The 17,876-nt window shown below is 36.1% G+C and overlaps 1 protein-coding gene across 1 annotated transcript; it reads right to left on the reverse strand.

Moving 5' to 3' along the window:
• Positions 1 to 8,747: 8,747 nt before the first annotated feature.
• Positions 8,748 to 9,401, reverse strand: LOC141660993 (uncharacterized). Its single transcript, XM_074467973.1, has one exon. It carries the CDS (start codon positions 9,399 to 9,401, stop codon positions 8,748 to 8,750), a length of 654 nt encoding a protein of 217 aa, XP_074324074.1.
• Positions 9,402 to 17,876: the final 8,475 nt, after the last annotated feature.

Consider the following 17,876-nt stretch of genomic DNA (forward strand, 5'->3'; position numbering starts at 1 on the left):
CTGAATCAGGAGCTGCATTTTATTTTCTCTTACTTGCTCAGTACTATCACAGATTATCTGTATTTTGTCCTAAACTTCCTTGGCAGTCTTGCAGTTGATGATGTTATCAAACATATCTGCATCAACACCATTGAATATAATGTTCATGGCCTTTTTATCTTTCCTGACTTGTTCAAGATCAGGATCAGACCATTCATGCCTTGGCTTTGGAACTGATGGTTCATTTCCTGTTGCAGCTCTCATTGGAACATGAGGGCCTCTTTCTATGCAGTCCACATAGGCCTCATCTTGAGAAAGTATATGAAGATGCATCTTTACCTTCCAATGATGGTAATTATCTTTATCCAGAAAAGGAATCTTGATTCCAACATCTTTCTTGTTCATCTTGCTGAATTGTTTTGATCTTTAAACTCTTTGTAGATTAAGAGCTTGCTCTGATACCAATTGTTAGTCCCTTAACAATATAGCAAGAATTACAGAAGGGGGGGGGGGTTGAATGGAATTCTTTATCTTTTTCTTGAAATAAAAACGTTCAACTCGATTATAGATATATCTGTTTTGATTAGCACAATGCGGAATATAAACTTTAATGAATCAAAACAAGAGTAATTAAAAACAAGAGTCTTTAAAAACTTTCTGGTGGATTTAAACAATTCCACCAGAGATATATATTAATATATTGAGAGAACTCTGTGTGCAGAAATGCTCACAGTTGCTTTTATAAGATAGAACAACTAAGAACACAGGAAATGCTAAAGATAGTGCTTACAAAGATTTCTCTGTGTTTGTTTCTAAGCTCACTTAGTTTTCTTAGTTATTTTATATTTGCTACTCTCTTGGTTTATATATATTACCAAGATTACAAAGTCAAAAGAACTAAATAAATATAAAATCTAACAGTCTTGATCTTTGCTGCTTTTCGTCCTTTATTACCCAGTTAATGGGCTTCCACAGTATTTGTATCCAATCTCGACGGCTGTGTGTCAGCTTTCACTGTTCAACTGATGTTTGAATCTTGATATTATCATCCGTCGACTTTCAGATCATCCGTCGATGACTTACTTGATCATCCGTCGACTGCTATTTTGAACATCCGTTGAAAGTCATTTGATCATCCGTCGAAGCTTTGTTAAGCATCCGTTGATAGCTATTTTGGCACTTGACTTCATTTCACTTATACAGAATTACAAGACATTGCTTATGTACAGTTAATCAACCTATTCTGCATATCTAGTTAAAGTCAAAATGACTTATATGCTACTACAGATTCTATACAAAGGTGCATACAACACTGTGCTTCAAACTTATCATTATATAAGCTACTCACTCGATGGATAATAAATTACTCATCCGTCGATACTCAAACTGAGTTATCCGTCGGGACTATAATTCTTATCCGTCGAGTGCTACATTATTTCACTAAGTAAAATCTACTTAGATGTTTTGTTTAGGTAATCATCAAGTGCACAACATATTCACAACATTTATTATTAATGCTTAGGTTCTTATTCCGGAAATAGTAATTGACACGTGTATATTATTTACATGCTTTGATTTATATATGAAATAATTCTTTTGATTTATATCATTATATTTTGGGTGATGGAATTATATACATGGTGGATATTATTTATTGAAGGAATCCATGTCCTGATAATATTCAGGTTAATGATGTCCCCTTGAAAGCTCAAAAAGATTTATTTATGTGAAACCCTGCAGGTGGAATTTATTCTGGCATAATTAAATAAAGGTTGAGTGGATGATCAAGGATAAAAGATATTAATTAAATAAATTATCAGTAATTAATTAATGGACATATGATATTTTAAACATGGGGAATTTAATAAGCAAATAATATTGGAACCGAATTAATTAAATTACGGTATTAGGAAAGGTAGTGCAAATATTAATTCTTTAGTGGATTGAATTAATATTTAATTACACTGGGCTAGGCTCAAGATGTAATTAGAAGGCCCAACCTAATTATCCATGGTCCCTATTGTAGCCTATATATATTCTTATTCTCTTCTTGCTTGGCAATTGTGTGAAAACATATTGTAGCCACCAAGGAGCAAGAAGAGAGGATAACTTGAGAAGACGGAGGCCACACTTCGCTCAAGGGAATTTGGGAATACAATAGAAGAGCGTGGAATCAACCATTAACAAGGTAATCTTCTTTTCGTAATCTTTATCGTAAAACGTAGTAACACCCCAAGTCCGTGGTTCCCAACAATTGGTATCAAGAGCCTGGTAATGGGTTCTACGTTTTATGATATAATGTCTATATCGTAATTATATATGCGTGTATATAGTGTTTTGCTTGTATTGGTTTTGATGCAGGTTGTTAATCCACTATTATGGCCATGTATATTTTAATTATGTGTCTGGATCCCACGTGGTTTAATCGTGGTTAATTTTTGTTTTGGTTTCCACGTGGTTTAATCGTGGTTGTAATTTACACGAGGGTTGATCGTGTTAGAATAGATTTTACAGAATTAGTTTTGTATTAGATCTATTTTTTTGTAATTGTTCCGGGTATTTTGTAATAGTTATGTACGATCGGAAATCAATTTCGGTAGTTTTTTTTTGTTCCGCTGTGCGATTACATGGGGCTGCTGGGGCTGCTGGGGTGCTGGGGCTGCTGGGGTACTGGGGCTGCTGGGCCTGCTGGGGCTGCTGGGGCTGCTGGGAATGCTGGGGCTGCTGGGACTGCTGGGGGCGTCGGGGCGTGCTTGGGGCAGATTTTTTTTGAGAGCTGGATTTTTTTTCAAGGGCCATAATAGTGGAAAATTTATTTTAATTTTTTCCATTAAATTTTAATTATTGCTTTAATTTATTGATTATGTGTGTCATTAATTATGTGTGTAATTCTTTTAAAATTGCATGTTTAACTTAATTAGGACGACATGGACATAAATTTTATTTATTATTTTAATTAAATGTTATATGTTGCTAAAATTATGTGTGTATTTTGAATGCATGTTTAGACATAATTATAACAACATAGGGCCCCATTTAATTTTAAAATTCCTCAATTTTAATAAAAAAATTCTAAGTGGGAGAGGGAATTAATATGAAATTAAATCTCATTGTCTCCATTATTGGTTGTAGGTAATTTAACATAAAGACGAATATAAATTATATATACGTCACCCATCGTGGCATGTAATTTATGGTGTCTAGAATGTTATAGAAATTACTAGAACAAACTTCTTAAATTAATAAATTTTAAAAGGAATAAATACGGATTTTCTTTATTTCTGATTTGGGGCGATTTTGTCAAAAACGGGTTCATCGAACTTGTAAGGCTGTGGGTTTTAAGCGAGACCGATGTGACTCCTCCACTACCTGGAAATCAAACCATTGATGAATATTGAATTGAAGTATTCTATTCAAGGCAAAATTACGAATATTGGAAGGTATACACGCCACCCATCGTGGCGTACCAAGTTCCATAGATTTCGAATAATTTAAGATTTGATGATGGTATACACTTAGCTATGAAAAATAATATAGTCCACCCCAACGTGGCATATTGTTTAGTAATAGGACCGAAGTAACATTTAAACAAAATTAGGTGGTATACATGTCACACATCGTGGCGTACCAGAAGCTTATGGTGTTTAGATGTTAGTGCATTAAATTTTAATAATTTAGATCTTAATAATTAATGCACCCTTATTTATGTGATGTTTTTATGCATGATTCTCAGGATAAAATGGGCTTTAATCCACTATTCACCATACTTAAGGATAACAAACTTACCGGACCTAACTATATTCAATGGAAACGAAATTTGGACATTGTGTTGACTGCTGAGGAGTACAAGTTTTGCACTTATGAACCCAAGCCTGAACAGCCTGCTGCTAATGCTCTTGAAGATGAGAAAGAGTATTATAAACGGTGGATTAAGGTTGATAAGATGTCACGATGTTACATTCTGGCAGCAATGTCGGGTGTTTTGCAGCATCAGCATCAGTCTATGGCCACTGCTTCGGATATGCTCTTTAATCTCAAGGAACTTTTTGGAGATCAGAATAGGGCTGCTAGGCAAGTAGCCATGAAGGCTTTAATGAACACTCAGATGGCTGAAGGCACACCTCTAAGGGATCATGTTCTCAAGATGATGTCGCATCTGAATGAGATAGAGATCTTTGGTGCTGAACTTGACGGGGAAACCCAGATTGACATTATCCTTATGAGCTTGTCCAAGAGTTTTGAGCAGTTCCGCTTGCATTACAACATGAACAAGAGGCAGTATAGTCTCGCAGAACTGCTGAGAGAACTTCAGGCAGCTGAAGGATTATTCCGGCAGAGTGTTCAAGTGAATGTGGCTGAGAAAGGTTCTTCCTCTAAGCCGAAAGGTATTAAGAAGAAGAAAAAGGCTCAGACACATAAAGCTGTGAAGGCAGTGGGGGTTCAGGGTGGTATGAAAAAACCTAAGGGAAAGTGCTTCAGATGCAAGCAGTCAGGTCACTGGAAACAGGATTGTCCTCTTCCTAAGAAGACAAACAATACTGGTATGTCTCTTTCTCTAGTTACAGAAACATTTATAGCGGCTATCTCTACGAGCACTTGGTGTGTAGATACAGGAGCCACTGATCATGTTTGTAATTCTATGCAGGGGTTCCAACTATCCAGAATGCTTAGAGATTGTGAGATATACGTGTTCATGGGAGATGCTACGAAAGTAGCAGCAGTTGCAGTAGGAGTTATTCATTTATCTTTTGGTTCTGATAGGATTTTGGTTTTTAACAATTGTCTTTATGTACCTTCTTTTAGAAGGAATTTAATTTCGGTTTCTAAACTTGCTTTGGATGGTTATAATGTTTGTTTGGATCGTAATGTTTCTATTATGATGAATAAACGAATTATATGTTCTGGTACATTGCAAGACAATTTGTATATAATTAATCCTAGTCAACCTGCACTGCAACTGCAATTTAGAGAATTGAACAACACATCTTCTAACTCTACTAAAAGAAAGGAACCTTCTAGTTTGAAACAAACATATCTTTGGCAGTTGAGATTAGGTCATATTAACTTGAGGAGGATTCAAAGACTGGTAGTAGATGGGCCTTTAAGCTCATTGGCAGTGGAGCCATTTCCAGTTTGTGAATCCTGCTTGGAAGGTAAAATGACTAATAGGCCTTTCAAGGCAAAGGGGAATAGAGCCAAACAAGTATTAGAATTGGTTCACTCTGATTTATGTGGACCCATGAATATCCAAGCTAGAGGTGGTTATGAATATTTCGTCACTTTCGTTGATGATTATTCTAGATATGGGTACGTTTATTTGTTGCGCCGTAAGTCTGAGTGCTTTGATAAGTTCAAAGAGTACAAAGCTAAAACGGAGAAGCGACTTAATAAAAGTATCAAGTCACTACAATCAGATCGTGGTGGCGAATACTTGCTTGGAGAATTTAGGGAATATTTATCAGAAAATGGGATAGAATCCCAGTTAACTGCACCAGGCACACCCCAGCAGAACGGTGTAGCAGAGAGAAGGAACAGGACTCTTTTAGAGAGTGTTAGATCGATGATGAGTTATTCAGATTTACCCAAGTCGTTTTGGGGACATGCCTTAGAGACAACTGCTTATCTTCTGAACTTAGTACCTTCTAAGTCGGTTCCTAAAACCCCCTTAGAATTGTGGACCCGGGATAAACCGAGTCTAAGACATATTCGAATATGGGGTTGTCCAGCACATGTGCTGAACAAGAATGCGACTAAGTTAGAATCTCGTACAGAAGTAAAGTTGTTTGTAGGCTACCCCATGGGAACGAAAGGATATTTATTTTATAGTCCGAAGAATCGGGATGTCATTGTTAGCACCAATGCAAGATTCTTGTAGTAGGACTATGTAATGAATCACAAACCCATGAGTAGTGTCATTTTAGAGGAACTAGTGGGAGGGAAAAATAATACCCATGAAGCTGTAGTACAAGTAGAACAACCACAACATAATGTACAACCTGTCACTAATACCGCACCAATGCCTCGTCGTAGTGGGAGGGTTGTTCAACAGCCTGATAGATTCATGTTTTTGGGAGAGTCTTCAGACTTGGTCCCTGGTGAACATGATGATGATCCCCGTACATACGAAGAGGCAGTACAAGACAAAGACGCAGATCTTTGGCAAAAGGCGATGGAATCTGAGATAGAATCAATGTATTCTAATCAGGTCTGGGAGCTCGTGGAACCACCCAAAGGTATAAAACCTATTGGATGTAAGTGGATCTACAAGAAAAAGAGGGGATTAGATAAAAAGGTGAAAGCCTGGAAAGGAAGACCTGTTGCGAAAGGGTATACTCAGAAAGAAGGTATCGATTATGAGGAAACCTTTTCACCGGTAGTCATGCTTAAGTCAATCCGTATTCTTTTATCTATAGCAGCTCATCTCAATTATGAGATTTGGCAAATGGATGTCAAGACATCTTTTCTTAATGGAAGTCTTGAAGAAACCATCTATATGCAGCAACCAAAAGGATTCATTAAGGCCAAGAGCATCTGGTATGTAAGCTTAAGAGGTCTATTTATGGACTTAAACAAGCTTCTAGAGACTGGAATATTCATTTTGATCAGGCAGTCCAGTCATATGGATTTGATCAAAGTCCAAGCGAATCGTGCGTGTATAAGAGAAGTGAAGGTAATGCAGTGGTTTTTCTAGTACTATATGTAGATGACATTTTACTCATTGGAAACAATGTTGAGATGTTGTCATCAGTAAAGGCATGGTTGTTCAAACAATTTGACATGAAGGACTTAGGTGAAGCGGCATACATCCTTGGGATCAAAGTTATAAGGGATCGCAAGAAAAGGATGTTGGCTTTATCTCAAGAGCCCTACATTGATGAAGTATTAGCTCGTTTTAACATGCAGAACTCCAAGAAAGGTTTTCAACCTTTTAAGCATGGAGTTGCTCTATCTAAGAAGCAGTGTCCTTCGACACCTAAGGATATAGAGAGCATGAAAGCAGTTCCTTATGCTTCAGCATGTGGAAGCTTAATGTATGCTATGTTATGTACGAGGCCTGACATCTGCTTTGCTGTAGGAATGGTTAGTAGATATCAGTCGAACCCAGGTCAGGAACATTGGAGTGCGGTAAAAACTATACTCAAGTACCTGAGAAGGACTAAGGAGTATATGTTAATTTACAAGGCCTCAGATCTATTTCCTTTGGGATATACTGATTCAGATTTCCAATCAGATAGGGATAAGAGGAAATCAACCTCGGGATATGTTTTTACTTTGGGAGGTGGAGCCGTTATATGGAGAAGTGTAAAGTAGAAATACATTGCAGACTCCACCATGGAGGCCGAGTACGTGGCGGCCTCTTAGGCTGCCAAGGAGGCTGTATGGTTGGACACATAGATTTTTATGTAATAGTGGATTAAATAAACACTGATATACACATAGAATATTTTGAGTATAAGTGGGAGATTGTTAGTGTATACTGAAAATATTTATTTGAAGTATATACATTTATTTCTGGCCAGTTTAATTGAGAATCATTTGAATGTTTACATGTTGTCTAATATTATATATTGTGAACAATCTAGTATCAAATGGGATACAGAATATTAGATTGTTAAATACGGTTATATAATATAATAAGGTTCACAGCACAGGTGGTGTTGGACAATCCACTGGTATGGCTGTAGTATTATTTAGATTAGTTTATATTGACTAATTAATAATGCTAGTATACTTTGTGTATATTGAACAGGATCAAATTTAGAATTGTTCCCTTAATACTGATTAAGAAGGAGAACTAAGATTCTATGTTACTATTAATGCTTAGGTTCTTAATCCGGAAATAGTAATTGACACGTGTATATTATTTACATGCTTTCATTTATATATGAAATAATTCTTTTGAATTATATCATTATATTTTGGGTGATGGAATTATATACATGGTGGATATTATTTATTGAAGGAATCCATGTCCTGATAATATTCGGGTTAATGATGTCCCCTTGAAAGCTCAAAAAGATTTAATTATGTGAAACCCTGCAGGTGGAATTTATTCTGGCATAATTAAATAATGGTTGAGTGAATGATCAAGGATAAAAGATATTAATTAAATAAATTATCAGTAATTTATTTAATTAATGGACATATGATATTTTAAACATGGGGAATTTAATAAGCAAATAATATTGGAACTGAATTAATTAATTTCCGGTATTAGGAAAGGTAGTGCAAATATTAATTCTTTAGTGGATTGAATTAATATTTAATTACATTGGGCTAGGCTCAAGATGTAATTAGAAGGCCCAACCTAATTATCCATGGTCCCTATTGTAGCCTATATATATTTTTTATTCTCTTCTTGCTTGGCAATTGTGTGAAAACATATTGTAGCCACCAAGGAGCAAGAAGAGAGGATAACTTGAGAAGACGGAGGCCACACTTCGCTCAAGGGAATTTAGGAATACAATAGAAGAGCGCGGAATCAACCATTAACAAGGTAATCTTCTTTTCGTAATCTTTATCGTAAAACGTAGTAACACCCCAAGTCTGTGGTTCCCAACACTTTTAACATATGATGAGAGGCTGCTGGCCATATTTCTTCATGAAAAATAAAATATAAATCAGGTGTAGAAGTTAAACATCTCAAGTACTTCATTAATGAAAGAAAATTACATATGCAACTGATAATAATGATTAACATAGTTCAAAGTTTAAAAATAGATAGTCCAACATAAAGAAAAAGTTCAACTAGCACGGTAAGATCTTGTTTAATTATGCTCATCACCACCAAATTTAGGCATGTTCACATCAATATCTTCAAAGAAATCACCAACTTCCATGTGATTAAAGCCCGAAGGATCAACTTGATTGTCACTTTCGAGGTGTGATTCAAGATGGGCGATCCCCAAAGGATCATTCTGTTCGGTGAAATTATTTTCAACATTTTTCAAAGATGCCTGATATAGGTCAACAAAGTGTTTGGAGGTACGGCATGTACTTCTCCAATGACCTTTCATTCCACAACGACTACAAGTACTTTCACCCCTTTTAACCATCGTACTTCCCTCGGGTTTCTCCTCATTTGTTGCCCTTTTATGGAAGTAAGATTTTCTTTTAAAGTTCGGAGGATTTTGTTGATTACTACGGCCTCGACCACGCCCAAAACCACGACCACGGGCACGTCCATGCCTATGTCCACGTCCACGTCCATATCCATGCCCACGCCCACGTTCAAATGATTTATTATCTCTATATTCATTGTTAGTCACCGTATTCACTTCAGGGAATGGGGTTGAGCCAGTTGGACGTGCTTGATGATTTTTCATCAAAAGTTTATTATTTTGTTCAGCAAGAAGCAAGACAGAAATCAGCTCAGAATATTTCGTGAATCCATGTTCACGATATTGTTGCTGCAAAAGCATTTGTTGGCATGGAAAGTGGAATATGTTTTTTCCAACATATCTTTTTCGGTGATATTCTCGCCACATAATTTCAATTGAGATGTAATTTTAAACATGGCAGAGTTATACTCGCTCACACTTTTATAATCTTGCAATCGCAAGTGTAGTATCATCAAAGACTTGAACCATCTTGCACACAGGATCCATCAGAATTTGAGGAATCTTTATCTTTAGTTTCTTGACTGTCTCCCCAACTTTTCCTTTTCCCTTGTCTTTGGGATCAGTATTAGTCTGAGATCTAGTCCTTGATCTAGGAATCTCTGTAGCAGATCTTTCTCTTATCATAATTCCCTTTTCTTTTGGCCTTGGTGGCTTCTTATCATCAGAAGCTTTTGACTTGGGTTTGCTCTTCTCAGCAGCAAATTTAGTTTCTTCTTCTCTTAATTCCTCAAAATCCACTCCTGGATTATCCTTAAGGAATAGTTTCTTGGCAAATTCTTTATCAACATATTGAATTTTGGGGTCTTTGTAGAAGAATGTTGCTTTCTTTCCTTTGAATTTCAAAGTCTGCAAAAACTTTTGTGACTCTTGGCTTCCATCTTGGACTATCACATCAAAAGTAATTGTCAGAACTTGATCATCAGTATTTTAAGTATCAGCATTTGTGATCAACAAAGGAACATCATGATCTGTTGGCTTCTTTTCTTCCTTATTCCTCCCTTGCATAACAGATATATCAGAGTACTTGCTACCAGACATTCTCTGATGAGAACTTGTCTGTTGAGTGGGAATTCTGCTCAACTGCTTCCTTGACTTTGACCTCTACTCTTTTCAGAGTTTCCTTGGTCATCATCATGAACATCCTTTTTCTTCAGTGTTTGGCTTGGTAAGCATTTGGACATAACTACCTTCTCCCCCTTTTTGGCATCATCTATCAGGAGTAGAGAAAGAAGGAGTTCCAATGAAGATTGGATCTCATTTAACTGAGTATGTTGAGCAGCTTGATTTTGTAATACCTTATCCAGTTGGGCCTACTGTTTGGCTTGAACAAGCTCAATAGCATCCACTTTTTCTTGAATTGGTCTGATAAACCTCTTCTTGTCTAGATCTTGCATCATGGCTAACTTATCAGTTGTTTCCTGAAGTTTATCAACCTTTGCATGAGTCTTGAAGTGTTGACCTTGTAGAGTTCTTGTATTGACAGCAGTGACCTTTAGTTGATGCTTGAAGTCAGAACTTGCCAGCAACTCATCAGCTTTTGAAACATGTTCTGTCAGAACATGTGGGCTGGGAATAAAAGCAGTATCATTCCATTTATGCATCCACTCAACCCTCTAAAGGTTTCCTCCAGGAGAAGTTTCTTTTTCAAACTGGAATAATGCCTCCTTTCCTGTAGGCACTAGAGTGTTTACTGGAGCTGACTCTCTAGAACTTGCTAGAATCTCCTCATCTTCTATATAACACCAAGGTGTGTGTGGCTGTAGGAGACTCTGAAGCAGTTTCATCTTTGTCTAAATTCTGATCTTCAGTTCCAAGATCAAGAATTGGTGTTGTTGGTATCTCAGCCTGTAAAATTGGAGAAGTAACAGGAGTTGGCTATTTTATAGTTGGAGCTTCCAGATATAGAACAGTAGGTATATTTAAATTATTAATATCTAGTTCAGGACTTGTCTCTTGTTCTTCAACATCATCTGTAGCTTTAATTGGAGACTGAGGTGGAGAAATCACAGATTCTTGTACAGGTTCTGATCTGTGGACTTCAGGAATTTCAGATTCCTAAATTAGAACTTCTTCAGCTGCTGGCAGAGCTTCAATCACAATAGGTTCTGATGAGATCATAGATTCCTGATCCCCTTCCTTAGCATCTTTAGCATCCTCAGATTGAGTTTGTGCAATATGCACATCTGCTCTCTCCTTCCTCAATTTTGATTTTCTAGATGGAGGGGTGACATGATCTGTATCAGAATGTGAAGACCTCTTTCTTTTATGAATGCCAGAAGCTTCAGCTGCTTTCTCCTTTTGAAGAGTTGAATCTTCAGCTTCTTCTGTCACAGGTTCTGATGCAGGAACCTTGACCTGTTCTTCCTTATCTGATTCATCTCTCAGAATCAGCCTTCTCTTTCTCCTTGGTGAAGATTGAGGAACAGATTTAGCTCTTGAGGTTTTGGGTCTGGAGGATGTGTCGGATTTTACAACTAGCACCTTTTGAAAAGTACTAGAGGTTGGTTTGGTTTTGGATTTGGGTCTAGACTGTGAAATGCTGACAACATGTGTTAATGTTGGTGGTTGTGAGATAGACTGTGGTTGTTGAGTAGTGGATGGTTGTGATGGTGCTACATCAGGGAATATGGCTGTGTAAGTGCCTGGGATAGTGTTGACTAAGAATTGTTTGATAGATTGGGGTATTTGGAGAGGTCTTAGTACTTCCTTCTTGTTATCAGCAGATAACAAGTCAGTAATGCCCTTTTATGTAACTTAAAAGGTTCCATTAGGTCACTGAACACTTGTGGGTTATCAGAACAACAATAACTATAAATTAATTGTCAGAACCTAGCAAAATATACTACATTTGCATTTTCCTTCATTCTGTCACCAATATAGCCTAACACAGCAGATGCATAATCATAATGAGTCTGATTAAGAAGTGCATACCCTATTTGTTGACTCATGATTGGAATGGCATCGAAATTGGAGAATTTGTTAGCAAAAGTCTTTGTGATGCAATCAAAGAAGAAGCTCAATTCCCTCCTGATGTAAGGCCTCTTCAACTGTCCTAGCTTGGACAAGCTTTTCTCATAGCCCAAGCTTTCCATCATGTTCTAAAGAACAGATTCTCAAGGTGCTGAGTTGTAAGTACAGTTTTCAAGCAGATGAAGAGCCTGCCTCACCGTAGTAACAATTACCATATACTCATCTTCTCCTGATGAGAAGATGATGCTTGGAGATCCAGTTTCACCTCCATCATCATAGATTCCAGTCTTTCAGAACTCCATCACTTGTTTACCAGAGATTGCTTGAGGTTGGGTCAGAGCATACCCAATCTCACTGTGAGCCAAGAATACCTGAACAAAGTGAAGTTCTGAAGGAGCCTCATCCTTGTTCAAGATAGCAGAGTATTTGTTTACGACAAACTTAGCCCCATTAAAAATAACATCCATTGGTGCCATTTCTGTTGAAAAGTCAAGTGAAAATTTTGTGTTTGTAAAGTGTTTGATAAAATGCCTGTAAGAGAACGTCATAAAATAAGAGAGTAAGAAAATAAGAGAGAGAGAGCGAGAGAGAGAGAGAGAGAGAATAGAGTAAAAGAGTATGTAAAAGATTGTATAATATTTTATCTCTGATATTTATACTCTGCACATGGTAACGTCTCTTTTGAATTAGAACCGGCATCTCTTATACTTGGCAGTGTGTCATCAGTCAAAACATAAATAATGGGCACGGTAAACATGCAGTAATTATTGCACACATGCACATACTAAAACCAACTCGCCACCCACTAATAAATGATTATGACTATTTTTATCTCACCTAATTATTTTTCTGAGAAATATAACCAGTACAGAAAATACCAAAAATAAGTCAAGTAAATAAATAATGCCACGCAAGCATCAAGATTTGCATCAGAACTTGGCTATTATCAGAATTTAACGGTCATCAGAACATGGCTTCTGTACTCAAAAAGTGAATGATTGTTTCTGTGTTTTTTCACACAAATACTGACTGGTTTCCTCAGAGTTTAATCATCAGAACATAATCAGAACTTGTCCTCAGAATTTATGCAAATATAACTTAACTGTTTATCAAAAACAACTTAATCACCACAGTAATTTTCATCATTCATATGGAGTAATAGTGTGTGTATGTGCAAATGATCAGATAAAGATTAAAGTCTGATAAACTTCAGTATATCTTAGAAATAAGGCATAACTAAGAAAAATGCTTAAAATATGTCTTGAATTGTGAAGTCTACTGTAGAATAAAGTTATGCAAAAATCCACCTCAACTGTTTGTGCTTATTTTATGCATATTTTGAAATTCTTTTGACAAGGGCTTCTCAGTGTAAATGAGTTACACTGCCATCAGAATTAATGTTGTTATCAGAATATTTCTCCAGTAATCAGAGAATGTGAAAAGTCACCAAGAAAAATTAATTTGCTTTTCTAATGCATATAACTTAATACAAGCAATGCACTTGGATCTTCCCTTTCACATAAATTACTCTAGATCTCAAAGGAGTACCTGATTTCAATTTTTTCTTTTCTTTTATTTTTTTCAGATAAGTGAGGCTTATTAATCATGTAGTTCATCCTTAAGATTTACTGACATCAGAATTTGACAGATAAGAAGCAATAACCTAGTTTGTGACTTAGTAATAAGATACATGAAGTAAATTTGACTAAGATAAAAATCAGAATTTGCTTATGTTATTGATTTCCACATAAATAACTAATTTAAATATGGGATACATAGTTTGTTAAAGACTACTAAGTCAGCATCTAAAAAGATAATCCTCATTGGATTAAATAGTCACAAAACATTCAAAACAATTTCAGAGTTTATAGAATCACATCAGATAATAAGTAGTGTTTAATATGTTACAATTTAAGCACAGATTAATTTGAGATAAGAAAATCTGTAAACACTGATCATAAAGTCTGATGTATGAGAATAAAAACTAAACAGATTATGAGAAAGAACCTGAAACCATTCCAAGTTCATTTACCAGTCTTGTAAAAGTAGCTTCACATAGTGGTTTTGTGAAGATATCTGCTAGTTATTGATCTGTTGGAAAAAAATGTAATTCCACTGTACCTTCCATCACATGTTCCCTTATGAAATGGTACCTAATGCTGATGTGCTTTGTCATTGAGTGTTGAACTGGATTTTCTGTCATAATAATAGCACTTCGATTATCACAGTAAATAGGTATTTTAGAAAATCTAACCCATAGTCCAGGAATATATTTTACTTCTGCAGTTGATGTGGAAATTGATTTCCATTTCTTGCTAAACCAAGAAACCAATCTGCCTCCAAGAAATTGGCAGCTTCCACTAGTGCTTTTCCTGTCTATTTTGCATCCTGCAAAATCTGCATCTGAGTAACCTATTACCTTAAAATATGATTCCCTAGGATACCACAATCCTTGATCAGTTGTACCCTTTAGGTACTTGAAAATTCTTTTCACAGCTATTTGATGAGGTTCACTTGGAACAGCCTGAAATCTTGCACAAAGACAGGTAGCATACATGATATTTGGTCTACTTGCAGTTAAATAGAGTAAAGAGACAATCATACATCTGTAGTTAATAATATCTACTGATGCTCCAGTATCTTTATCTAACTTGGTGGCAGTGGCCATGGGAGTTGATGCAGTAGAACTGTCTTGCATTCCAAATTTCTTGAGTAGATTTCTAGTGTTCTTGGATTGACTACTAAAAGTACCTTCTTCAGTTTGTTTGACTTGAAGTCCCAAAAAATAACTCAACTCTCCTATCATACTCATTTGATATCTTGACTTCATTAACTTGGAAAATCTTTCACAAAGTTTTGTATTTGTAGAGCTAAAGATGATATCATCAACAGATATCTGTACCAAAAGTAAGTCCTTTCCATGGTTGAGATAAAGTCTTATCAATTGTACCTCTGTGAAATCCACTTTCCATAAGGAATTGAGCCAGAGTCTCATACCATGCTTTAGGAGCTTGCTTAAGGCCATAAAGTGCTTTGTCAAGCCTGTAGACATGATTTGGAAATTTTGGATCTACAAAGCCTGGAGGTTTTTCAAAATATACCTCTTCTTCCAATTCTCCATTGAGAAAAGCACTTTTCACATCCATTTGAAAGACTTTAAACTTCTTGTGAAAAACATAAGTCAAAAAGATTCTTATGGCTTCCAATCTAGCAACTAGAGCAAATGTTTCATCATAGTCAATACCCTCCTGTTGAGAGTAACCTTTAGCAACCAACCTTGCTTTGTTTCTTGTAATTATACCATCACTATCAGTTTTATTTCTGAACACTATTTTGTACCAACAATTGATCTTTCCTTTGGTCTTGGTACTAGGGTCCAGACTTTATTTCCTTCAAATTCATTTAACTCTTCCTGCATTGCTTGCACCCAATCAGCATCTTGAAGAGCTTCTTCCACTTTCTTTGGTTCAGTTTGAGATATAAAGGAATGATAGAGACATTAATTTGTTCTTGTTGTTCTAGTTCTGACACCTGCTTCAGGATCTCCAATTATTAAGTCAGGTGTGTGTGATTTAGTCCACTTCCTTGCAGATGGAAGTTTATCTTTAGAACTGGATCCTCCCCCATGATCCATGTTATCTCCATCAGCATTTTCCGATGCTCCCCCTGAAGTTATGCTCTCCGAGATTCCAGAATTTGAGTTGGATCCTTCAAGAATTGAAGAATTAGAGTTTCCAGAATTGTCAGAATTTGGCTCATCAGAACTTGATGAATCAGAACTTGAAGAGCTAGTGACTGGTTCTGATGCATCTTGAGAGTCTTGAGATGTGGTATGATCATCATCTTGCTCCCCCTGAATATGTGCATTTTCCTTTGAAGCAGTTATCACAGTTTCAATGACATCAGAATTTAACCCGTCAGAACTTACAGGATCAGGATTTAGGTCATCAGAATTTACAGAATCAGAATTTACGTCTTCATTTTCAAATCTCAGCTGATCATGATCATTGAAATCTTCGAGTCCAGTAATCTTTTTATCATCAAAAGATACATTGATAGATTCCATGACGACCCTTGTTCTTAAATTGTAGACTCTGAAGGCTTTTGTGGAAAGTGGATATCCTATAAAAATTCCTTCATCAGCTTTTAGATCAAATTTTCATAGCTCTTCAGGATGAGTCTTAAGAAGAAAAGACTTGCATCCAAATACATGAAAGTATTTCAGATTCGGCTTCTTTTTCTTCACCATCTCATATGGTGTTTTTTTATGCTTGTTCATGAGTGTAACATTCTGTGTAGAACAAGTATTCTGTACAGCTTCAGCCCAAAAATAGGTTGGTAGCTTTGCTTCATCAAGCATAGTTCGTGCAGCTTCAATAAGAGTCATGTTCTTTCTTTCTACAACTCCGTTATGCTGTGGATTTCCAGGTGCAGAAAATTCCTGCTTTATTTCTTGCTCTTTACAGAACTCTTCCATGATTGAATTCTTGAACTCAGTGCCATTATCACTTCTTATTATTTTAATAGAATCTTTGACTAACTTATCCAGCTGTCTGACATGATTAGTTAAAGTAGATGCAGTTTCATTCTTCTTGTGCAAGAAATACACCCAAGTGTATCTTGTGAACTCATCCACTATAAACATAGCATATTTCTTCTTTGCAATAGACATGACATTGACTGGACTAAATAGATCAACATGCAGTAAGTGATAAGGCTCAAGAATTGAGGATTCAGTTTTGCTCTTGATTGAAGATTTTCTTTGTTTTGCCTTGTGACATAAGTCACAAAGACCATCAGGAGCAAATATTGATTTTGGCAGTCCTCTCACAAGATCTTTCTTTACTAGCTCATTTATGTTGTTGAAATTTAAATGAGAGAGTCTCTTGTGCCAATTCCAGCTTTCTTCAATTGATGCTCTGCTTAACAGACAGATTGCAGAACCATCAGAATTTGTTGAAAGTCTGGCTTCATATATGTTACCATGTATGTAACCTTTAAGAACCACTTTGCCTATAGAATTACTTACAACTTCACAGTGTTCTTCAAAGAAATCCACATGATAACCTCTATCACAGATTTGACTCACACTTAGCAGATTGTGTTTAAGTCCTGAGATAAGAGCTACTGATTCAATTATGACATTCCCAAGATTGATATTGCCATATCTCAGAGTCTTTCCCATGTTACCATCTCCATAAGAAACTCCTGGGCCAACTTTCTCTACAAAGTCTAATAGCAGGGCTTTATTTCCAGTCATATGTACTGAACATCCACTATCCAGAACCAGGATATTTTTCCTGTTGCCCTGCAATCACAAAGACCACTATTGATTAGTTTTAAGGACCCAGACTTGCTTGGATCCTTTGGCCTTGTTAAGTTTGTTAGCATTTGCAGCGGATTTAGTTTCAGAGTTTATGCTAACATGCTTTTTATTAGACTTTATATCAGACTTTGCATCAGAATTTATACTAGAAGGAATTACACTAATTGTCTTTAAAGAAGGTTTTATTTCATAATAATCATAGTACAAACTATGATATTCCTTACATGTATAAATAGCATGTCATAAACTACCATAATGAAAACAAGGATTTTGAGGTTTAAACCTAACAGACTGACTCTTAACTCCTGATCTAGGAGGTAAAGAGTTTATATCTTTATTTTTCCTGCAAAAATAAGCAAGATGGTTAGAGTTTCCACAATTATAGCATTTCTTTCTAGGAGCATTAGGAACAAGCATAAAATTATTACTTTTATTCACACCTTCCTTTCCATTCCTATTTTTCCTAGCTTCCTTTACCT

The sequence above is a fragment of the Apium graveolens genome, chromosome 5 (genome assembly GCF_009905375.1).
Source record: "Apium graveolens cultivar Ventura chromosome 5, ASM990537v1, whole genome shotgun sequence".
In the NCBI taxonomy this organism is placed as follows: domain Eukaryota; kingdom Viridiplantae; phylum Streptophyta; class Magnoliopsida; order Apiales; family Apiaceae; genus Apium; species Apium graveolens.

Coding starts and splice junctions, on each gene's coding strand:
- LOC141660993 (XM_074467973.1), bottom strand. CDS start 9,401: ATGCTTTTGCAGCAACAATATCGTGAACATGGATTCACGAAATATTCT.